General features: G+C 39.4%; 1 protein-coding gene across 6 annotated transcripts in view; it reads right to left on the bottom strand.

Annotated features, from left to right (window-relative positions):
* The window catches only part of CHCHD3 (coiled-coil-helix-coiled-coil-helix domain containing 3), a 250867-nt gene that overhangs the window by 36723 nt on the left and 188536 nt on the right, over positions 1 to 25608 (bottom strand). For all 6 annotated transcript variants that reach the window (XM_019751017.3, XM_074315354.2, XM_074315355.2 and 3 more), the window contains one exon: positions 16940 to 17010. In XM_019751017.3, coding sequence (XP_019606576.1) covers positions 16940 to 17010 — 71 coding nt within the window. The remainder of the gene's footprint in view (positions 1 to 16939; positions 17011 to 25608) is intronic.

The following is a 25608-nucleotide window of genomic DNA, read 5'->3' as shown; positions in this document are numbered from 1 at the left end:
TATGATGGGCATTAGTTTAAAAACACACACAAAATTCGCTGAACAGAAACTTGAACTACTGATGACTGTAATAATTAACTAACTATCGATTACTTGGGATGTGCCAAGAACATGAATGCACCTCATTTAACTCCTATGTAATATCTCGGTCATTACCGTCTTTTACAGATGTATTATACAAAACTAAGACGGGGGTAGGGGCGGAGGAGAAATAACTTGCTAGAACAAGTCTATTGCATTACGTGAGGGCTATCTATAAAAATCATACCCAGTACAATTTTGGCTTGCGTGGATATTTACTATTTCATGATAGCTATGGTGACATTATAACATGGAAAAATTAAGGATCAATTCTATAAGTCAAAAAAAAAAAATCAGGAAGACCAGAAACATAAACAAGAGAAAATAAGCATATTTTCTTGGTAGTTGCTATAGCAAAATCGGTACCATATTTGACATTCCCCTTTCCTTAAATCTACTTCCTGGATACGATATCATACAAAAGGGGTACTTTATTGCAGGAAGTACAAATAGATGTACATTAATAAGAATGGATCAGCTTTCTGAAGAAGTTGGCCAAAAGCTTAGCACTCAAATCTTTTAACGATCTCGCCTTACTGCGCTCTCTGCAGCAACAATCCTATTTTCTTTGCATCATCAAGTTCTGAGAGTATATTTCTCATCTGTCTCGTCGTCAGTTAGAAAAGGTGAAGATGTGTATACATTTTGGTTTTCCAGTCTCCTATTAAATCAGCTCCTCAGCGCTGCAGTTTCCAAATGCTCCCAAAGAGGTATGGATTGACATTTCTGTCAAAGGACAATTTTTTGCTCTGTAGTTTCTCCCAGAGTTAATGGAAAAAGTTCTACCACTAATCTTTTCAATTCACCTCTAGGGAATTATAAGCTAGCAGCAAAAACTGCAAAGGTTGTGCCAAAATATAATATTTTAAAATTACACAAGTCAAAAAGTTGAAAATTTTCACAAAACGGGCCTTCCTTTTCTTGGGGAAAAAAACCCCAAAAAACATTTGGGAAGCCAGATTTAGATTCATACTATAATAAAACTCCTAAAGGTAATTAACTTGGACTCTAAATCCCTACAGAAATTGATCCTATATGGGGTTGAGTCCTACTATGCGCCTGGAATTTTACCTACATTATTCATCACCCTTTATAAGAACACTATGAGTTTATTTACACACACACACACACACACACACACACACACACACACACACACACCCCGTGTTACGGGAACAAACGTACCAGTTCCTAAGGGTTTCTGCGCAAACTTGTTTCCCTGCAGCCTTTTTTAACTGATAAAAATAAATAAAAAATCATCTGAAACACAACCTGCGTGCTTGTCAGAAGGGGATGGGCTTAATAAGTTATGGTACATTAATGCCATTGAATACTGTACAGCTATTTATTATACAAGAATGAGTGGGAGTTATAGGTGTTGACCAGGGGGCTGTATCCATGGCAAATGTAAGTTAAAGAAAACTCATGGCATAATCTCATATTTTTTGTAAAAATAAACCAAAGTCTATATTAACGTTTCTACGGACAGAGACAAAGGTGGAAGGATGGCTATCAAACTACAACTTCACACGATTTAAGGGACTGACCTGGAAGAAAAGAAAGAAAAATCACATTTGCCTTGTTACCCCCCTCCCCGCAAAATACAATAGCACTTATTAATTTAATTTCATATTCTTTTCACTACACTAAGCCTCCCGGAAGGACATCAAAAGGCAAACGATCACGAAATGCACCGGGAAGGAGAAAGATACTTAAAAGATTCATTTACTATATAATACTAGGCTCTGCACATCAACGAGCGATATTTGACTAATTTTATACACCTTGGGTGCATACAATCAGTTAGACACGTTAACCAGAAATCCAGACAGAACATACCTGAATACACCACCTACAATTTGCCTCCAACACATTTTTTCTCACAACATGTAGAATGTTGTACCTTGGGAATTCTTAGGATGCCATTCCAAGTTCACCATTGTACCATTTTGATTAAAAGAGTGTGTAAAATGGACTACAGCGGCAGTGCTAAAATGACAAGTCAACATAGTCGCTTTTGGCATTGCTCTATCTACTAAGGTTCTGTGCTGAAATGCCCTAAGATTTCCCCAGACGGGAGCATCCTATGAACCAAACCTTTCCTGAACTCTCTGCTCCCTGACTTGCAATTAAAACTACTCTTTCTTATGTCCTATTCTCTCAAGCCCTGAACTTTGCTAGACGATGAATGGTAAGCTGACATGTGCTTATTTTTAATGGGTATTAGTAATGTTAACATAATAATAAATAGGATATAGCAAATTGTGATTATTATAATAAACACACACATATATGTGCCAAATACTATGTGTGTCTAGTTGACAGAAACGTTTAGAAACAATGACCAACTCAAAGGGCATAACTCTAATGGTGAGAATCTAATAGGTAATAGAAAAAAAAAATTCCCAAGCAGGTAGAATTTTTGGTTAAACCCTCACAGCCCTATTAACTCTGCCTTTCAAAACATGGCATTGAAAGCCCTTCAGGTCCGACTCTAATCTCCTTTATGGCCTCATATTCCATCACACCCTCACTCCACATTCACTTCAACCGTTTCTAGTATTTGATTCCCCTTTCAGGGAAAGCCATTCTCCCTCTTAAGAAAACCTCCAGCTGAGAAGACCCAGCCTACAAGTCGCTGCTCTTCCTGCAATACAGACGCCGCTCCTTAGTCCTCCAGCATTTTGTTTTCACCTGTATATTAGCATTTACCGCATTTGAGTCACTTCTGTATTAGTCTGTCTCCTATGATACTACACATCATGCCTACTTCATCTCTACATTTCCAGTTTACAAAAACTACCTGGAGAGTGTTACAGGTGTAATTCCTGCCTGAGGTTTTGACACCTCTACAGCAGAGCTAATGATCTCAACAAGTGTAACACCACTGAGAGCAGGAACTCAGACTTACATTTCTGTATTTCCAAGGCCCACAGAGCATGGGCGTCAGAGACCCTGGGTGGATAGCTGTGTTGATGCTGAGGACGGTTAAGTTCTCCAAGGCAAGGCTGTCACATTAATACCTTTAGAAATAAATATGCGTCATTGAGCTCTTCACTGGTGAAGAAACCAAACAAACGAGGACAGTGTGTCAGAAGCCACTCGTTGAAAAGAACTCCCAGGACAGGGGAGTCGATGCAATTGGTCTTCTGGCAAAATCTAGCAGTTTCTCCAATTCAAAGACTTCAAAAGTACCCCCACACCAACACTCAACTAACCAAACCAATCCAAACCACAAATGATTTAAGCGGTGACAAAACATCGGATTCCTGTTTCCTGTCAACTAACCAGCATGTCTGAAAAGATGCATTCTACACCCAGCAATGTTATCTTCTGCTGTACACGGGCGTCTTCTGTATTAGAGACACATATCATGGCAAGAAAAGAACCGGCTAATTACGAGTAGCACCAAATGAGCGGTAGTGGAGGAGCCAGGAACGTAAAGCAGTGAAGCCTGATGGTGGTGTCCAGCTTGCAAAGTGATGAGACGGCGATGACGCATGGGCACCCGGCTTTGGTCACTTCATCTTGTTCAAGAGCTCTGCCAGGGACACAAAGGTGAGACGCACTGACCGCCCACCCACAGCGTGCATAAGCACAGAACAAAGGGATCGAGGTGCAATCTCTCCTCCTCCCTTCCCCTCCTCCCCAGCGCACCCCTTTTTCAGAGCTGACGGTTTCCTAGTTGGGGGCCCTGCATAAAGCAGGCTGAGCAAGCTTCTACCATCCGAAATGTCATGTCTGAACATGTGCACGGTAACTGGCAATTCGTTTTCCATCCTGAAAGCAGGAACAGGTGTATGTATGCTAGTACCTTCAAAAGCCCCCTCATAACCCACGCTGAACGTGCCTCTCACACAGGCAGCCGTTGTTGAGATCCATGCCGGTGGCAGGCTGGTAGACTTCAGAGTCTCCATACATGGATCTGCCTCACAGATACATAGGCATTTGGAGAATCTCAGAAGCACAAGAGAACAAAACGAAGAGTAAATGGCAGCACATTAAAAACAAACCCAAAAAACAACCCACCACACGACAGCAGCCCTTGGTCTTTCTTGTGTTACTACCGTCATTGGCAAACACCTGTCTGTGTGCTCGGAAGGTCCCTACAAAGCATGTTTAACATACTGAAAAAGGAGGTGTGGGTCCCTGAAAAGGAGTACAAAGCCAGATGCATCACTGCACCGTCTTGCTTGCCAGCGTCAGCCAGAAACGGTGGCTGAGGTGACTTGTGAAGGGAGCCAAGAGCACGGACTCCCCTTAATGAGCACATCTATCAATTTCCAGGGGATGCAGCTGATTACCAGCTTCAGACGCACACGCTCCCAAAAGGAACGCGGCCATGTAACTGTTGGCCACTGAACGAGAAAATACGGAGAAGAGCTTCTGGCAGCCATGTGAGCAAGTCAGGGATGCCTGGCGACACTTGAACATGGGAACATGTGTGCTTTCGTTTCAACATGTAAGGAAGGGCCAAGATGCAGGCTTTTACACGTTTTCAAGCATTCTGCCAGGACTCGATACACAGTAGGAACGAACGGCTGCCTAAGATTACTCTATTAAAAAGTACCAGTGTTACTGTGTAACTGTTTCATTTACAAACACCCCCTTCAAAACCCCTTTATCGAAACTAACTTTCAAAACTTCACCAGGCCTATCACCAAACTGTAGGGAATAAGGAGGATAAAATATAATAGACCAACGTCATTTAATAAGGGGGGAAAGGACTCATTCTTAAAAGGAAAAATGAAGCAAGGATTAATCCTGTTTCTGTGGCAAGGAAACACACTGAGTGGACAGCCCTGATTAAGGGATTCCCATTCTAACGAAAAAACTCGATTATGGATGGGATTAGAAATCATAAATTCCTTTAGACTGGGATTAAACTGAAGAAACTTATTTTACCTAGAACAAATTACAGTTAGAAGTTGAATAGTCCCAATATTTGGTGCATTTTTTCCTATTGAAAATTAATGAACAACGAATTTAGGATGTTTTAACTATAATTAACATTTAAAAAAAAAACACACCGAACTTAAATGTTCATATTGTAGTGAAAATTGTATAGACCTGTGTAACTACCATCCGGAAAACAATGCAACGCCTCAGAAAGTTCACGTGTCCCTTTCCAATCAAGTCCCTCTCTTATCACCATCAACTACTTTCTGATTTTTATTAGTATAAACTAATTTTTCCTATTTTTTTAACTTCACATAAATGCAATCACACAATAGGTATTGTTTTGTATCTGGCTTCTTTATGCTTAGCATAATGTTTCTGAGATTCAACTGACAAACTTTTTCCAAAGTGACGTTGCTGTTTTTTTGTACCCCAACCAACAAAACATGAGAATTCTGGTCAGTCTTTCTGATTTTCACCATTCCAGTGGTTTACATTTACATTTCCCTGATAGCTAATAACGTTATTAGCACTTTTTCATGTGTTAATTTGGCCATTCTTCTATTTTCCTTTGAAGTGTCTGTTCAAGTCTTTTGCCCATTTTTAAAATTTCCTTAATGGTATCTTGAGATGAGCAGAACTTTTAAATTATGAGAAGGTCCAAGTTATCAATTTTTATATTTTGTATGATTACTGCTTAAGAAAAATCAAAAGAGCCAGACATAGGAATTCTTATAGACTAAAACCATGAGAGATGATTTGGTAATTATACAGTCAAACGAGCAATGGGAATACATGTTTAAATACAATTATCCTGAAAGTTTGGTTGCAATTTTAGCACCATGGTTTACCCCAGGCATAGTGAATAGGCAATCACATACACCTATAAGTGGATTATTTGGTTGAAAGCAGGGAGCACTGAAAGCATCTGGAATGGGTTTACCAATCCACGCAGTGATAAAATCTAAGAGATACGTATCACAGTATGGCTGAACCAATACGACTTCCCAGAGACTAATCTGAGAGTAATATGTGCAGATAACTTCTTTGACACAATTTTTAACCATGTTCAAGACTTAAGATGGTTAACTTTGTAAATCTGACACAAAGGTAGGATTAAAAATCTACCTCCTAAAGTCTTCCTGGACATTTTAAAATGTGGCAGGTCAGTCAGACAATAAGTAACTCTAATTGGTCTCCCCGTAAGCTTCCCAGCTTTCTACCTGTAGTTCAGTGGCACTCAAAACAGCAAAAGAATTTTTTCTCATCTTTGAAAACATCAAAGGAAAAAAAAAAGTCAAAGAAATTATTTCCAACTGGATCCTTTAAAAAGTAAATGAAGGGGCGGCTGGTGAGCTCAGTTGGTTAAGAGCGCGAGCTCTTAACAACAAGGTTGCGGGTTCGATCCCCACATGGGTCACTGTGAGCTGTGCCCTCCGTGACTAGATTGAAACAACTACTTGACTTGGAGCTGATGGGTCCTGGAAAAACGCACTTAAAATAAATCAAAGTTAAAAAAAAAAATTAAAAGAAAAAAATGTAAATGAACACTATTAAGAATCAGCAAGAGGAAAAAAAAACTTAGCAGTCCCAGTTAGAAATACCTTTTAGGAACCATGAGCTGTGGAGTTAGATAATTATTCAAATAAGCAAGGATCAATAAACAAATTCCAAAATTCCACGCACCCTGGAACTCAAAAATGTTCTCTTAAAACATGATGATACAAGGAAAGAAACAAGCCATCATTTTGGCAGAGTCTGCATTTATCTAACTAACACTGTGCAATTAATATTTCATATAACCAAGTAGGGTATGCTAGATTCTTAATGGATTGTATTGATTAAAGAAGAAAGTTCAATGCTAATGTTCCTGGAGGGGAAATAGAACGATTTGTTATCTCACACAGAACAAATCATGAATTCAGGTGCTTATGGGCACAAACCCAAAGGCTGCAACAAGAGTGTTTTGGATAATTTACATGTACATAGTACAAATAGATTATGTTAAAGAAAATGCCCAGAGCAACTTAAAGAAACCCGACTGCCATGGCTGAGACAGAGAAGAGAATTCTAGGTCATGGATTTATGCTAGGACGTGGCTAATCTGTACCCAAGTGGTGGCGTGTGTCACCACTTGAGGTTCCTTTACATACTGCTGAAGTGACGAGCAGGTTTCCACAGGGAAACTGGCACTGTGACCAACCGCAGATATTCACGCGATGGCTCCCGGGTGCGTCCTTTTTTGTGACATGAGGAACCCCAGTTCTTGCCCCTTTGCGCCCTATGTTCCAGCCAACCTTGCCCCTTTCTGCAGACACCTCTGGATTGAGTGGAATGCTGGGAAAGACAGGCAGGAAGTAGAGAAATGCTGTAGATGGAAACTTAATTCCCAAGTGATGGTAAAGTTTCTTGGCATGTTACCTTTGAAAATAGTAGGTAGACTAGGTCTAGGGATCCAACCCGAGGAATAAAAAGCAACAACTAACTGGACAGATCTGATCAGAAAGGCTCCAATCTTAAAAAGCATTAATTGCCTAAGGTTTCTTCACAACTCGAGCCAATTAAACACACCTATGGTAAGAAATATTGTCCAAAGTAGGTATGTTCCAGAACAGGTCTCACTCTCCTTAGAACTAATTTGTTGCTGGAGGCGGATGGGATGTGGGGAACATGGAAGGAGACAGGGTCACAGCTTGAGACATGGCAGCCTACTCTCTACACACTCTCCAGTGAGGTACAGAAGGGGCTGCCACACCATCTAGAACATTCCTAAAATGGCAGCCAGTGTCTTAGAATCGCATGAAACCACTACTTTAGACCATTTCTTAGATGAGGATCAATGACACCTGTCTTTCTTTTCTAACTTTTAAACTTTCTGAGCTTGAATGCCCTGAAGAGAATGGCAGTTACAATTTACATTTTACAGATGGAAGAGACAAGTCAGAAGAGGAATAAATAACCTGCCTGAGGAACTGGGTGTTCTCAATAACCAAGACTGTTTCAGACCAATGTGCAGTTGCCATTAGCTTCATATACAAAGTACATTCTTCGCTCATCAATATTGTTTTTCGATTTTAGAATTGAAATCTTCCTCTGGCGACACTATAGGACAGACTCTAGAGGGTACATGAAATACCGTGAAAGCTGGCAAAGGTGAGCTGATGTTTAAAAAACAAAATACAACAAAGCGCCCCAAACTAATAAACAGGCCATTGTAACAGAGCTTATGCACAAAGGGTAGAGATAGATTTACTTTATCTAGAATTTTGCTTCTTCAATGATGAAGACTCTTACTAAATAATCAAGATATTACTTGGTTCCAAGGACCATAGGGAATAAAATTTCACCACTGCAGCTGCTATATTTCCTGCTCACAGCCTTTCAAATTAAAAATGGGGGAAGAAAGGCCCAATACAAATGTAGAATTTAATTAGTTAGTAAAAGCCCAAATCCTTGCCCAAAGCCCTGTTCTTCCTGTAATATCGCATTCTTTTCTTCTTGTGTAAACTTTTCATTATGAAGGAGACATCTTTATAATACAATAACTCTGGTTATAATGTAACTGCTGGTAACATAACTCCAGCATTAGAAAAGGCAGCCTGTTCAAGTAATGTTGTTTTAATACAATTTGTGTTCAGCAGAAACCAAGTCAACTCAGTCATTTAGAATTTGATCGATGTGAATTAGTGTCTTACAGAGATAAACCATTTGATCATTTAGAAATTGATCAATGAGAATCAGAGAGAAAACATTTATCATGTACATTTGGGATATCACAGCCATTCATGCAGCGCTGAGGTAGGCTGTGAGCAGACTCAGTAAGTGTTAAGAGACGATATGCAGGGTCCCCTGTCAGTTGCAGATACAAATACATGCACAACAGTATATAATTTTTATCCTTTTGATAAGGCACGATATTCAATAAGGCAGCTGGAGTCACTGAAAAATTGCAGGAGCTCCACTTTGGAGAAACTGGAAAGAAGTGTAGCACCACTGAAACGCTCAAACTTTTGAACCAAGTTTTAATTAAAAGTTTAAGCATAAAGGCAAGTAACATAAATTTACTTGACTAAAACTTCTAGGAGAGTTTTAAGGCGATTAATCAGAGTAAACTCTGTACCTCAAGTACAATTAGTTCTATTAATCTAATATTTCCAAATTAAAGTCGCACTGACATTCAGGCACAGCAGCTTACGTATCTAACAGAATTATTAATTTGCCAGTCAAAACCTTATTTAATTATTTTACAGCCAATTAAGCAGGATCTTTAAACGCCGTTGCTTCAAACTGTCCGTGATCCACGTGTATAATTACAGAGAACGTGAGAAACACCTGCTGATACCGTTGGCATGTCACCCTCAGCTTTACTAACTCATTTGTGGTACAGCTGGCCCTCAAAAAACGGCACCTCTTCCAACGTCTTTTCATTATAATGGGAACTTAATAGAAACATAATAGAAACCATACAAATAGAGAAATTTCTCCTTTGGTACCCAGTTTTATAACTTGAGTTGGACACGATACAATAATATAGCAATGTATTACATATATCATATATGATATATAACATACTAATTAAAAATAATACAATCTAACGATGAGAAAAAAGATTCCTGGCCACAGGTGGTCTCATGTGCACGTTTTCCCCATGTCTGTGGCAGTTTTCTCAGGGGACTCCAGTTTCCTCCCACATCCTGAAGATGTGCACTTGAGGTTCACTGGCGTGTCTGTATTGCCCCCGAGTGAGTGAGTGTGGGAGGGTGTGAGTGGCCCTGCCATGGAAGAGTGTCCTGTCCAGGGTGGGTTTCACCTTCACCCTGAGCTACCAGGACAGGCTCCAGCCTCCCACACTCTTGGCCTTTCTTATGGTAAGAAATCCAAAACTGGGATAAAAGGGTTGGAAAATCATTGTCTTATTTGTTTTTATCAAATCTTTCTTAAATGTATATATAGGTCATATTTATTTCAAATGTTTAGTATTAGAAGTGTTTGGGGTCTTTATTTAAAAGTTTTGTTTTGTTTTTAGTTTTAGAAATTTGTTGACCAGAGAAATAGGCCGTAGGAATTGAACTCCTATTTATATCAAATAGCTTAGTTGGTAAAACTGGTTTCATTATAGGTTTTGCTGAAAGTCGCAGTTTTCAAGAACCTATCCACGATCTTAAGTGAGGACGTACTGTATAGCTATTAAAATCACACGCCCAAAAAAGAAACGAAACAGTACTGTCAGTCAAAGCGAAACCTTAATAAAACGAAAGAATTTTAAAGTTAAAGGAAAACCTTTGAATACAGGTACAGTAATACTTACAAAACCCATTTCACCTGTAAGTGTTTTGCATAGCATTCCTCAGGTACTCTAAAATACCTAAACTTCTTCTATAGGGTAACTAATCTTTTAATACATTATAAGGATAACCTCGGCTTCTGCCATGAGCCGAAATTTGTAAGTCAGGTTTTCACCACTTTGTTCAAGGATAAAAGTGAAAACTTCTTCTACAATGTGGCACACAAAGGAGTATTACCACTATTCACATGTGATTTCACAAAATCATTCTCCTTTACAAGGGCCCCACCTTTCAAAGACACTGAAGCCAAGTTGAAAAGTTACGAGGTGTGGTTAAAAGATATGGTGAATGTTTGAATTAAAAAAAGAAAATTACAGTAAAAGACACATTGCCATTAATCCCTCTCACTCCGAACACACTTATCCCATAGTTCTTGCCACTTTCTGAAGCAGTTCTGGACGTCCTCTTTCGTGAGTGTCTTTAGTTGTGCTGTCGTGGCTGCGTCGATGTCCTGAATCATTCTGACTTTGGGGAAGAGCCAGAAGTCACACAGTGGCAGATCTGGTGAATAAGGTGGATGAGGACACACCGTAATGTTTTTATTTGACAGAAATTGCCATATACCAGAAGCGATGTGTGACACGGAGCATTGTCATGATGGAGGATGATTTACGGCACACTTTAAAACACACCTTCTCTCAACCATAGCTCACACCTGACTGACTGCATCGAACAAGTTGAAACTTGTCACACACTGTTACTAAGATTTGACGTGCCGCTTCCCATATTGAAAATCCCTGCCTTTCCATTGGATGGCACTCGGCAGCAGCATTCACTGTATTTTGTGATCACAATGGAAAGGCTCCGTGTTACACATCGCTTCTGGCACAGCAATTTCTGTCACATAAAAACATTATGGTGTATCCTCGTCTACCTTATTCACTGGATCTGGCACCGTGTGACTTCTGGCTCTTCCCCAAAGTCAAACGATTCAGGACATTGAGGCAGCCACGACAGCGTAACTAAAGACACTCAGGAAAGAGGATTTCCAGAACTGCTTCAGAAAAGTGGCATGAACAATAAGTACGTTCAAAGTGATGGGGATTAATGGCAATGTGTCTTTTACTGTAATACTTTAAAAAAATATAATTTTAAACATTCACCGTATTTTTTGATTGCACCTCATATACCTCTAATGAAAGCATTCCAAAAATATTTTCAACACATCTATGTCACTTCACATATAAGTGTGTGTGTGTATGTGTGTGTTTTCTCCCCCATATGGAAGGTAGAAACTGGCTACTTCATTATTTAAAGAACAGCATGAAAAGGAAATATCAATCGTCTTTCAAATGCTTCTCATTTGTTTGAGATTACATTGTCTTCCCAAGGTTTACACTGCCTATAAAATAGTCTATATTTCTTTGATATTTGCCTTACATTTACTTGATATTTGTTTTTATAATTTAAAACATTCGTGTACATGGTACTCTGGTACCAACATTTCCTTTCTGGTAGGTGTGGTATATTGGCTCTAACCCACCCTAAGAGATCTGATTCTGATGCTGACTGAGAAATAGGGCCCCTGTGGCCCTCTGTCCGTATTGCTTTGACACATCTCTTACTGTGACCTCCTGTCACAAGTGCTTTATATGCTGTCTCCCGGCTGGACTGTGAGCTCCCTAACGGTAAGAACTCTTTCTAATGTTTTCTTTTTTTTGGAAGGGTTCAACATCATTTAGAATTTGAAAACAAAGAAATTTCTCCTATGGTGCATAGTTTCATAACTTGAGTTGGACATAATAATAAAATAATAATATAACAATATATATTATCTATATTATATACAATCTAATGAAAATAATAAAATATCATATTTATTGAGCGTTTAACCTTGTGAAACACCTGTGCTACCTATAATTGTAGAAAATAAGGATTAATACACAACATAATTTTCAGTAAGCTGAGCTATATCCTGATACTAGCACCATATAAACTAGGAACTGGCACTACAAGTTGCTCTATTTAACAGATAATAACAAAGGGTGATAAAGGTGGAAGGAAGTGTTAATAATGATTGTTTTCGTTGGATTGGGAACAGAAAAGGTTATCTTTTGAATAAAAACTACATGTGAAAAAATGCTGGATTTACTCAGTTTTATAGCTAAAATTTTAAAGTTATTGTGGGGAAAAAGTTATTGCAGGAAAATAAGCAGCACAAATTCTTTATCTCCAAATTGTTTTATTCCTCTGGAAAAAAAAAGTTAAATAGCAATTTTAATAACTTGGTATTTATTGGGGACGCAATTATCCCATCACAGTAGGATGAGATAACTTAGGATTTTTCAAAAGCTCTATTTTAAAATTCTGTCTTCCTCTAGCTCTCCTCCGATGAACTCCATGCTGGTGAGACGCTACCTGTCTCCTTCGTAGCTGCATATTCACAACTCAGCAGAGGGCATGTTACACAGGGGCTCTACGAACGAACGAGGTATTGATAAAGGAGGGAAAAAATCCCATTAAATCTAATGGTTTAATGGTTTACTGCCAAAACTATAAACTGAGGGACTGAAAAGTCAGTTAATATTTAAGCATCCCTAAAACAATCCCATTAGCTATCATGGCAGGATGCATCCATGCGACCGGACTTCATTATGCGTCAACTCAAAGTGTGACTCCCGAGCAGGTATATAATATCACCTTTAAAATTATCATTTAAAAAGCTTCCACCTCCTGTAACTGAGGTGTACCCAAATGAATCCCTCCACCAGGGAAAAAAAAAAAAGAAATTTAACTAAATCCTTCTCTTAAGTTGTTCAGTGCTCGCTGCCCAAGAGGGATTGCTAGGATCCACTGTCATGCAGTAGAAAGACCTACACTGCCTTGCAAAAGACTGAAGCTGTCATGATTATCTGAGACGGCCAAACTTCTAAGGAGAAAGAAAGTTCCACTAAGTAATCTCTGCCTTCAAAGATGGAAAGCTTCTCTTATAGCCAAAGCACTATCCCTGTCACAGAAACTAATGAACTCACTGCAAATGAAAATACAATATTCTAGGAAGCTTAGTCTAGCAGGTCCTAGTAGCTAGGAAAAAAAAAAAGAATTCTATAATGAAAGCTACTCTCTGAAAAACTAGCTCTTAAAAGTCCTTCGCAGTATATAAAGCCTGGGTTTTAGTTTGGACTGGAGTTAGCCAAACTACAAAGTCTGAGGGCAGAGTCCCCAAGACTGTCTTCATTTCTGATATCATTTGGAAGTTCAAAGGTTCCCCAAGCCACCCTACACTTGGATAATTCGCTAAAAGAACTAGTATTTGCTAAAAGCTATTGAAGTCATAGCTATGACTTATTATGGAAAATGATAGAGAATCAGCCAAAGCATATATAGGACAGAGTCTGTCTGGGAGGGTTCCAAATGCAGTTTCCATTGTCCTCAGGATGTGCTGTCCTCCTAGTGTCGATGTGTGACAATAGGCACAGAGTACGATCCACCGGAGAAGATCGTCTAACCTTCAGATTCATTTGGGCCTCATCACATAGGTAGGCGTAGGCTTGCTTGATTGACTGCCTCTGGTTGTCAATCATAGGCAGTGGTTGAATTGAGTCTCCAGCACCTCTACCCCAGAGGCTGGGCTGATACCACAGGGCCCAAGAGGCCCATCATGTCTAATGAGACACTTCTATCAGTTGAGAAATTCCAAGGGTTTAGAGGTTACCTCCTTAGAAGCTGGGCACAAAGGCCTGACCTCTCTATGGAAAAGGCCAAACTCTTTAGTATACCAAGTGTCGTGTGGGGTCTCTGGTCCCGCTCCCCACACAAGAACGCAGGATATGGTGAGGTTAAAAAGGACACCCACGTAGCCATAGATAGGGGAGTCAGACCATTATATTCTCACTGGTGGCTGAGTTGGAGACACCGGAAGCAGACTCCACAATCTGCTGTCAGCTTTTCCGCCAACCAACCCACCCCCTAGAGTAGCCATGGCAGTTATATTAGTGGCCAATGGCTAACCGATAACAGCGGATGGCCAACTAGTCATAGCCGATGGTCATCTAATAACCGAGCCAGCACCTTTCCACATGAGGCCGAGAGCCTGGAAACTGCTCTCCTGGCTCTGTCCCCACACCAAGTTCTTTATTATACCCTGTAGGATCTAATAAAGAATAATGTCTTATAAAGGTAAGAGAGGTAATGCTGCTGAGGCTCTGCTTGAAAGTAAGTCTAACCTACAGGTTCATGCTGTCTTGGAGAAGGTAAGTGGTCATGACATTTACTTTTGTGCTCCATGTAGCCTCTCCTTCTCCAGGAGGCTAGCCCAGGCTAAATGACATGGCAGCTGGGCAGGGCGTCAGAAGACAGATTCCTCTCAGCTAAAACCAGACTTACCTCTCTCTATAAAATCTAGCTTGCACCAATTTTCCAATCTGCTAAACTCTGCTTTGACCCTTCTATCCAAATTTATGGGCTAAATTGTGCCCCCCCAAAATCATATGTTGAAGTCCTAAGGCATGGTACTTCTGGAAGTATATTCAAACCTCACATCTGCTGTCAGGTTAATATTCCAAAAGGACCACAGAAATCAGGGTTCTCACCTGGTCAAATACCTTCCACAGATGTCTTGCTAAATGAAGACTAATTTCTTAGCCAAACAGCTAATGAATGACCCTACTGACCTTTCCAACTTTCTCTTGCACTAGTCTCTCTGAGTCAAACCATTGCTCTTTTTTTTCTTTTACATCCTAGTTATTCAACATTTATAGACCTAAAGAAGTGAGCGCCATGTTAAGTCCAGCAACCACCTGACACCGTACCACGTTATCACAATATTATTGACTATATTCCCCATGCTGTACATTACATCCCCATGACTTACTTGTTTTATACCTGCAAATTTGGACCTCTTATTCCCCTTCACTTTCTCCCCTCCCCTTTTAATTTTTCAATTACAGTTGATATTCAATATTATTTTATATTAATTTCAGGTGTACAGCATAGTGGTTAGACATTTGTATAATTTAAAAAATGATCTTCCTGACTAGGACTCACTTGGCACTATACATAATTATTACCATAGTATTGACTATATTCCCTAGGGTGTACATGACATCCCCATGACTTGTTTTATACCTGGAAATTTTATTCCCTTTCACCTTTTCCCCACTTCTTAAAATTTTTCAATATAGTTGACATTCAATATGATTTTATAGTAGTTTCATGTGTACAGTATAGTGGTTTGACACTTCACAAAGTGATCCCCCTGACTAGACTAGTACCCACCTGGCACTAAAACTAGTTATTACCGTAACTGTGTTATTATTGACTATATTTTTGATTTTACATTACCATGACTATTTCGTCACCCACTGACTATAGAACGTGATTTTTCTTCTGAATAGCTTTCCTTTCCAGCAACACTCTTCAAGCCGTGTCTAAAATATCACTTTCTTTCTGATGATTTCAGTATCAACTTCCTTCGATTTATCTCCAATTGCAGGTATTTGTACAGCTATTCTCTTACAATGAAGAATTACCCACGGTACCAAGTCAAAGATTCTCAAAGTACGGAGACAAAGTTTTTAAAAAGCTTTCTCCTTAGAGGGAAAGATAAAATCATAAAAACACACGTGCAAAGTATCTTTTAAAATCAAGTCTACATCCAATTCTGTAGCTAAATTCTTAAGATATGTGCCCCAGTCTTAGAAGGTCTCTTCCTGCTGCCCCTAAAGAAATAATTCATTAACGAAGACTGGAGGTTTTAAAAATATACCTCAAACCATCTTTAAAAAAAAAACACCACAAAACTTTTTTCAATCAACATTAAAATAACACTAATATTCATTACCACAAAAATTGCACTATAGCAGAAAGTAGTAAGGTTCCACCTTGGGTTTAATCATTTTATCAAATGCTTATAAATGTGCACGAGGAAGGAGGGCAGAACCCAATGAATCTTTCAACTAAATCTGTCACAACACCTTTTTTTGGCTCGGCTAATTTGCACATGTGCCACTAACAGAGGTTACCCAATAGGGCTATTTATACACTCAGGAAGATTCTGAATGATGTCTTCTTACCTCACGTGAGCACTGGCAGCAAAGGGAAAGGATAGGGCTGTGGGTCATGGAAACTTTGATCCATCAATTACAGAACCTTCATTTAAACATTTCAAGGATTAACAGACACAGCAATTTAACATCACCTTCATAATCAAGGGTCAGGTAAACGCTGAGATTTAAATGCTTTCAAGGTACATGTGAAGAAATGAAAACCGCTTAAACATGAGCAAGGAGGATTCCCCAATTTGGACACGTCCATCATTTTATTACACAAAAGTGAGTGGTTTCTATGTTTCTATTAATAGAGGTAGCAATTTAACATGCCCTTCATAAACAAGGGCCTCCTATCTTACGTACTATTCCAAATGAAAACTCTAGTATTACTGCTTTCAATGTCCCCTTAGTTCATAAAATCGAGTGGGAACAAACTTTCACCAAGTATCTTTGCCTTGCCTTTGACTTCCACTATAGCAGATAACATGGATCCATCTCAACCGATGAAAACTCCTTCCATGCTTTCCAGAGAGCTACGTAACTATCCTCTGTCCAAAATGCAATAAAGTTGTACTTTCATCTTGTCAAGAAGAGTAAATACTGATAATACTATTAAAAACTTACTTGAACTTTGCTTCCACCTCTTCAGCAGCTTTCTGGTACTGTTCAGTGGTGACTTTGTAGAACTCGGAGCTCTGTGGATATAGATCGATGGTAGAGTTTGTTCACTTTCCAAGAGGACAAAACGCATGCAAGATGTACAATGGTAAAAAAAAAAAAAACTATGTAAGATATTGTTTAAGCCACTCAAGCAGGAGAAGAAAGATGTCTTGCATAAGTGGTACGGGTACTTATAAAAATACATGCAGAAGTATCCACTTAAATAATAGTACAGTTGTTGGTTTACAAGTCATAATTATAGAGTAAACTTTCATACTTATAATTCATCATTATCTTATCCTTCTGAGAAAATTCCTCACGTATTTTTTGAAGGATTATTTAGACCTCCTTTATTTGGAATCTACCCCTACAAGATCAAAGGACTGCTTGAGATCAAATAATGAAATTCACACATATCACATTTGCCTATTATTCCAGTGTTCAACCTAGGAAATTAGAGGATCGTTTCTCTTTACACCGTATTTTTATCTTCAAGATGGATTCCTTATTGAGTAGAATGTGTTCAATCACCTCCACGTGACCACAAGAGTATCAACATTTATAACCAATTAATCGGTAAGGACAAGGGGATGGATTTACATAATTTTTACAAAAAAAATGTTTCCACTATTACGTGAATGAACACGTAAGCAATATAAATCAAGTTGTAATAGCAGAGTAACGTTTTTCCTCAGGCAGCAAAATTAAAAATTATCCATTCTGGCTGGCTACTTTGACACCTGTCTTACTGCAACAGGTGGCCTCAATGACCAAGCCCAGGTGCCTTCAGACTCAATGAAATATCCTGCAAAATGCGTCCCAGGACAAAAGAACATAATGCAACACAGTGGTCTTTTGTGCATCTTTGTTCCCTAATCACTCAGGTTTCACATGCATGACTTGGGGTGGTTTATTTTTTCATAAATCATTGTTGGTTGGTGAGAAAATGAAAATGAAATCCTCTTCACACCAGTGACCCCTCTGCATTTAACAACCTGGGTTGTCCAGTGACAGTCACATCCAGGTTTGCTGGATGTAGATAAAATCAATAGGTATGTGATTAGACAGCCGACTCAGGGTGGCTGGAGCAATGGACAGGTTACCATTTGAGATGATGAATGGCTCTCTATCAACCTAGAGTTTGCGACGATGCTAACATTTACTATAATCTTATTTGGGCTGCGATTTATCTTTCTTGCACCTGATCAATAAAGATGAACAGAACAGTTGTAGGAATCGATTGTAATTTTTTATCATTTTCAAGCACGAAAGTGCATTTCTGACATGAAGACAATATTCTAAGTGTACTCCTTCTGCATTTTTTAAAATTGCAATTTGAGTGATCAACTGCCCTAGTCTATATACCGAGAGGTTTTAATTCATCTGTAGGTCGCAAGCTGTCAAAAAGTCATTTGTCTTCTCAGATATTTTAACTTTAGGCGGTGTCACCCCGTCCTATCAGTTTCACTTATAAGATTTTCCTTTCCTTTAAAATATACGCCAGTCACGACCTGCTCTTTTGCAATGTTTGCTTTAAGCTTTTCTTTGAATCCTTCTAACAAAGAGAGCACTTACTAATCTACCACTAACACTAATGAGAAACTGCCCATATTACTATGATGAACTGTCAAGTGAGTATTATGTTACTGAATTATCTATTAAAATGCTGGCAAAGCAATAACGTCTTGATTAATACTTTCAATTATTTTCAGCATTGAAACGTTAACGTCCGGACAGAGCCAGCACCAGGTTGAAAGATCTAGTTTCTGGTTCTGTTCTGTGACCTTGAGCAGGCCCTCCAACCTCCCGCAGCTTCCTGCCCAGTGTTCCTAAGCTGTCAAATGTGGGATGTTACTAGCCCTGCTTATATCTGCCTAACCTGTTGTAGAAGTCAAATAAAATAGGCAAGAGCGTTGTGAAACCTGTTAAATAATGTTTTGCATACATAGGAAGTTCAACATCCAAATAAAATACTTTTAAAGAAAAAGCTAATTTGGGCAATTCCATTCTGCGTACAAATACAAAATTTGATCAGAAGCAAATATTAAGTTTCTAATAAGAGTGAGGCACAAAGGCAAGAGTTCTGCTGTAATACAAATTAGTGAGCTCCCGTCTGCTGTGTAAAGCCAAATGCCGGTAAAAATACGACTGATTTTGTCGAACTTTCCCCTGGGATGGTAAACACAAAAATCCTGTACCTGTGTTGCTTGCAAACTTAGCATATAATTTCTCAAAATAAAGCTTTCGGCCTTATTTATGTTGCACATTTCCACCTCGGTGGCCACTTGCCCACATTGCATAAATCTTTCTAACAAAGAAAAGTCCCCAGGAGGCAACCCCGTATAACTAAGGGAATACACACAAATACACCCAAGATCTGTATGCAGACAAAGTGTAATTCATGTAAGTATTTACTTATTCACTCAACAAAATGAACTCCTTATTATCCCAGTAATTCACCTTGGGGAACGACCTCCTCAAGTGGCTTTCCATCTCAAAAGAGAGACAAGGAAAAGAGTTACAATGGAAGGGCACAAATGCTACATTAAAAGTTGTAGATAGTGTTACTGGAATTCAGAAAGTGTAGAGATCTCTTTGGTCTCAGAAAATGAACCACCATTAAAACAACCCTGATTTTGTTGAATAAGTAAATACTTAAACGAGTTAAACTCTGTCTACAAAAATACTCTCAACATGCTTGCTAGGAGGAGAATGGATAAATACTGGGTATTCGTACAGTGAAAATCTATACACAGTGGTGAAAAAGAGTGAATTAAACATGTATGTGGGGCACAAAAGAAGTTTGTTTTTGATATGGCAGAGTGTAATTTATGTCGAGTGTGGAAAAGTGCGAAATAATAAAACAGGATTACCAACAGTAAATTCCATTGAGCATCTCCAAGTGGTGGCTGTTTGGTGGTGGTGGAAGGGGACAAAAGACCACAAATACCCCTGGAAGAGAGTCACTGCACTGTTCTACTTTGCAAAATGAGGTGTTCATAAAGGGAGACGTACACAGCTAGTTGTTATGTTGGTTATAAATATTTTGGAATACATACAAAAACTGTATTCCTTTCCTCTTCTCCTAAAAGAAGTTAATTAAAAACAGCAGATGATTTAGTATGGCTAGAACAGAAAAGTGTGTGTGGAGAGACACATGCTGAAGAGTTTGGCTCCGTCGAGATTTTATATATATTCTTGAGCGCTAAGCTCTTGCAGAATGTCCACACATGACAAAATGAAAGTCCTTTTTTGTATTGTGAAATCATTTTAGATTTACAGAAAAGGGACAAAAATAGCAGGAGGTTCCTGTACATCCCTCACCCTCTTTGTCCTCATGGGAACATCTGAGATAATCACCGTAGAATTATCAAAACCAGTACAAGTTAACAATGTTACCTTACTAACTAGTAGTAAGTCAATTACAGACTTTATTTGGCTTTCTTCAGATCCCCCCCCCCCCCCCCCTCGGGTTCTTTGTCTACTCCAGGATTCAGTCCTGAATCCCATGTTGCATTTAGTTGTCATGGCTCCTCTGTGAGAGTTCCTCAGGCTTTCCTTGTCTTTTACGACCTTGACACTTGTGAAGAACACTGCTCAGATACTGTATAGAGGGACGTGTAATTTGGGCTTGTCTCATGACCAGATTGATGTTATTACGCATTACTGGGTCCAATACCACACAAGCAATGTGCCCTTCTCCAAACTGGACCCCAAACTGCACAAGAACTCTAGCTTCACACCCTGCCGACCGACACTGCAATCAACGTTCCCACACTGAACAGGTACTCACAGGTAGTAGAAATTATATAATTTTCAGAAAGGTGGCTTTTATCTGTGTTGTCTTGAGACTGTAATAGGTTGCATACACTGCTATTCTTGTTTATTAATTATAAATTACTGTTACTTTAATGTCATCGTGATAGCTAAGTTTGTTCTTACTCGGTCAACCCTACAGTCTGCAGTAGTACACGTTGCATCGATTGTATTGTTCTCTGATCATTTTCTTATGGCCAGATTTAATGAGTTCCTACTTACAAAAAAGGTGGAAATTACTTATTTATGTACATAAATATGGCCATACACAAAGCAATGATGTGTGATGCGTAGGTGCATCCCTTCCAAACTTTGTTGATATATTAGATGGTATATCATCTCATACTGTATATGGGGTGTAGGAGAAACGATCTTGTCAAATCACCTTAAAATCATCATCATCAACAACAAAGGAGAACTGTGCACATGATCTCACAGGCTGGACTTTCGATGAATCATTGCTTTGTGTATGGCCATATTGTTTCAATGCCTATAAGGCCCTTTACAACATAAAATTAAAAATTATCTTCATTCATATTCGTTCGGCATAGGTTCCCGCTCCATCAATATCAGGTAAAATATTAGACATGATTTGTCCAGTGGTAGCATGGATTTGTGGCAGGTAAATGCTATTTAAATCAAATATTAGAAGTGTATTTTCTTCCTTTAAAACATAAAATTTTGTTTGATATAAACCCAAGACAAGTTTTCCACCAAGATTTTCTTTGAGAAGGTAGATCTGATAAATTCAAAGTTGAATGCTAATATCTTTCAGACATTTCAGCACTATCAAAAATCTGATAAAGGCTTGTCTTGTTTTGTCCAAGACAGTAAAACAGGAATTGCTAGGAGGTGAACTATCGCCAAAATAACATAATTCTAGATCTGGGAGATGGTTCCGTCACGTATATTAGAGGACAAGGCATCTCCGCCATTTTCATTGTCTGTATTAAAACATGTTCCAATCTAAGGCACTAAGGGACCGTTTACTAGAAACATAGGCCACAGACTGAGTTGGGGCGATTGAACGATCCATCGTACACAATTTTTAATATATGTCAATCAAAACATGAAATAATACATGTTTCACTTAAAACAGAGTGTTGTCCACAGCACTCTGCTTAGATGGGCGATTCTAGAACAGTGTGGGGGTGGACAGCATGGACTGCGGAACCAGACTGCCGAATAATGACTCCCTCCTTGTGGAGTGGAGATGTTTTTGTACCCCAACAGTTGCCTCACATCTCTAAAACGGGAGAAGAACATTAATGACTGAATAGGATTCCTTGCGGGATTAAACATGATAGTTTAGGCAAGGCTCTTTGAACAGTACCTGGGGTTATATATAGTCAGCACTGTAGGAATATTCCTTATTATTAAAAATTGTTTGAACAGTAAAAAAAAAAGGTATATATTGTTTGATAGTTTTTAAAAAGCCATTTTAATAAAAAATTAAAATCTTTAAAAAACAAAAATCTTTGCTTCCATGAAACCAATCATCACGGAATTCTGCTCACCCTGCTCATCTGTCCTATTTTTCTGTTCCTTAAGATACATGGGGAATGTGAACACAATGGCTGGGCAGTTTTGGGAATGTTGATGGCTATGAAAAAATAAAATAAATACATAGTGACACTACTAGCCCATATAAAAATCAAACCGATAATTTTTGACCTTATCACCAATAAAACCCAATTAATGACACTGAAAGTGAAATCACTTTAATGGCAGGACTTCCCAGAGCCTTAATTCGTACTATGCACAGCAAATCTCTAAGAAACACTATTCCTTGTGATTCCCAAACTGACCATCTCACGGCATCTTTTATTCATGGAGCATCTTGAGGGAACAGAAACCCCCGCGAATGGTCCACGAGAAACGCTGGAGGAAAGGAAAGTCCAACCACTATTTCAGTCCTGCACTTTGTGACATGCAACTCTTCCTTCCTTGGAGCAACATTTTCTGATGGGTTATTTTTAAAATGTTCAAAAGATAAGGAAAGAGGAGAAACTGGCAATACTGGCAAATGATTCCAGAACGGATGACGACGGGTGGCGTCACTTTTTAACGAAGTGCCCATGAAAAAGAGCAGGCTGTTACCTTGAATTTGTAAACCTTGCGATGAGCTCCTTTAAGAACAGTGTTGCTGCAGCTCTCCCGTGTTGGCTCATAGCCCTGTGGTAGATGGCAAAACTGGCCCCAATTCTTCACCTTTTTCTGTATTCATGCCCCTTGGTGACATGACCTTGAAAAGCTTCTCTCATCATGAAAGGGTGGAGTCTGTCCCCACCCCTTCGGTCTGGGCTTTGCTGGCGAGTTGCTCTGGTCAATAGAAAGTGACACAAGTGACGATGTGTTGGTTCCAAACGTAAGACTTTCTTTTGGAACGCTGCCCAGGTGCCACGTCAGTAAGCTCAGGCTGAAGTAAGAGAGACTGACTACAAGTCATCCCAGCTGAGGCCATCCTGAGCCCCCAAATCTCAGCCGACTCAGCACGAGGAGCCCAGCCAAGACCAGAAATGCCCAGTTGTTACGTTAGCAGCCCAAAGTGGTGACCTGCGGAATCACGAGGTAAGTGACGGTTGTTTTAAGGCACTAAGCTTGGGGTAGTTTGTAAAAGCTAACTGATTTTCTCTATGTTCTCATAGCACCATGGACTTTTATCGAAGCATTTACGACATGCTATCGACAACACACATGTATGTGTGGGCTCCCCTAGTTGTAAGATCCCTAAAAGCAAGGATCTCATCCCATTCATCATTATATTCAGGGCTCTCAGCCAAGTATGTGAACACAAAACTTACTGAAATAATGTTAGAGTGACACCGTTAATTCTGAATGGAATTCCACCTTTTGCTTTTATTTAAAACAGGGTGGGACAGAGACAAGTCTAAAGTAAATAAAATAACACGGAGGATGCAGAATACCACACTTGTTACATGTCTTCTACAAACTGACAAACACTTCCGTCTACTCTGCCACATGAAAAGGAAATGGACATTGCTTAAGATGGGGCTCAAGTGCAGAAACAGTACAGTAACAATATAAGCTACAAACAGTAGCTTCAACGGGAAGGGAGTTTCCTTTTCGCACGTAGTGAGAAGTCTGGATGTGGGAAACCCAGAGGTGATGTAAGTGCCAAGGTATCATTAAATAAGTAGGCCCATGTCTGTCTTCCTTCTCAGCCACCCTGACCTCCTGGCTTTTATCCTCATGCTCTCAAGGTAGCTATTGCACTTCTGTGTATCATGCCCATGTTGTAAGGAAGGAAGAAGACGGGGAAGGTACACAAGGGAAGAGAGGCCTCTCCAGAGACTTCCACGCATGTCTCTTTGGCCAGAATTATGTATCATGCACCAATGTGGCTGCAAAAGAGGCTGGGAAATGGAGTATTTTTGTTTTCTCACTTCTAGAGTAAAGAAAGAGAAGGAAGGAATTTGGAATTGGTGTTTATTGAGCCAATTTATCACACCTGCCACAGATAGTTGAAGTGGCAGCACAAAATCATGCACAAAACAATGTGGTTGATTTTAGATGCAAGTATTCTAATATTTCTTTCCAATCTCCCTTAAACTTCTAATTTGGGGTGTGTGTGTGCCGGGGTGGGGGGGTTTACCCATCTGGTATTCTGATACCTACGACCAAAGTTTCTTGACAGTGAAAGAAGGAAATGGAAATCAACAAGAGTGGGCCTCCATCCCAATTTCTTTGGGCTGGCTGTGTCCCAGATTTCTGAACGTGTGATACACTGCCATTTTCCATTTTCAGAAAGTCTCCCTTTAAAAGCATATTTTAAAATGCACATGCACAGACACATTATTGCTAGATTTGAAAAGTATCTGTTTTCACATTCTAAGTTAGACCACAAGAAAGCACGCACACACAGTAATCCTGCAATCTTTTCTCAGGTGCTGAGTCTTATTTCTGTTCTATTAGAACTAATATGATCATACCTGTAGCGTAGAAGAACAAACCAAAAAGGTCACAAGAAAAATCTGTTAACTAGCTCTTGTCAGTGCTACAAAATGCTACACATGGAGATTTGGGGCGGACTACATGACGCATCATACCGAGGTACAATTTGAATCCTGATGGCCTGACACTATTTCTCAGACAATAATAAGACCCCTAATTCCCTACCCATTCGAGGGCTGTGGCAGCTCTGCCGTTTAGCAAGACTGGGAGGAGGAAGCAGCCTGACCTTGGATGTGAGCAGGCTGGCTGCAAGGGTGACGCGCCTCTGTGTAGGCTGAGCTGTAACAACCACTAACACTGTAGGTCTGCATCCCTCTGACAACCCAAGTAACACATGGGTTACTCTCGGGCTAGCTATTTCAAACAAAGGTCTACCTAGTGTGTACGAACACCAACAAAAGCCTTCCTTTGGACGATTTCAGTAAGAGAATCCCTGTGGCTAAGTAGTTGGATTCACAACAGACTTTGTTACATGTTTGTCGTAACACTTGCCCAGGAAGTAGATTACAACACGTAATCAGCTAGATGCAGGTAAGTACATTTCCCCCAAGATGAAAACTAAGCATTTGGGACCCAATTAAATGCTGCAAGTGCAATATGGATACAAATTCAGGCAGAGAAGCCCTGAAACAGTCATTTACGGAATGGCATTAGGTGGCCAAAAAGAATTCGTGCTTCCTCAACCATCCTGTCTTTGTACAGACAGAGTCAGAGAGAATCAAGAGAGTGACTTGGCAATGTAACTGAATTTCTACCACATCAATATTAAGAGCCATAGAATTAAAAAAAGAAACTACTAATGGTCTGAATTCAGTGGATCTAGTGGTTTCAGTATTTCTCTT

Source organism: Rhinolophus sinicus, chromosome 8 (assembly GCF_057876585.1).
Source record: "Rhinolophus sinicus isolate RSI-liver-muscle chromosome 8, RSI-T2T, whole genome shotgun sequence".
Classification (NCBI taxonomy): domain Eukaryota; kingdom Metazoa; phylum Chordata; class Mammalia; order Chiroptera; family Rhinolophidae; genus Rhinolophus; species Rhinolophus sinicus.
This window is presented reverse-complemented; position numbering and strand designations above follow the sequence as displayed.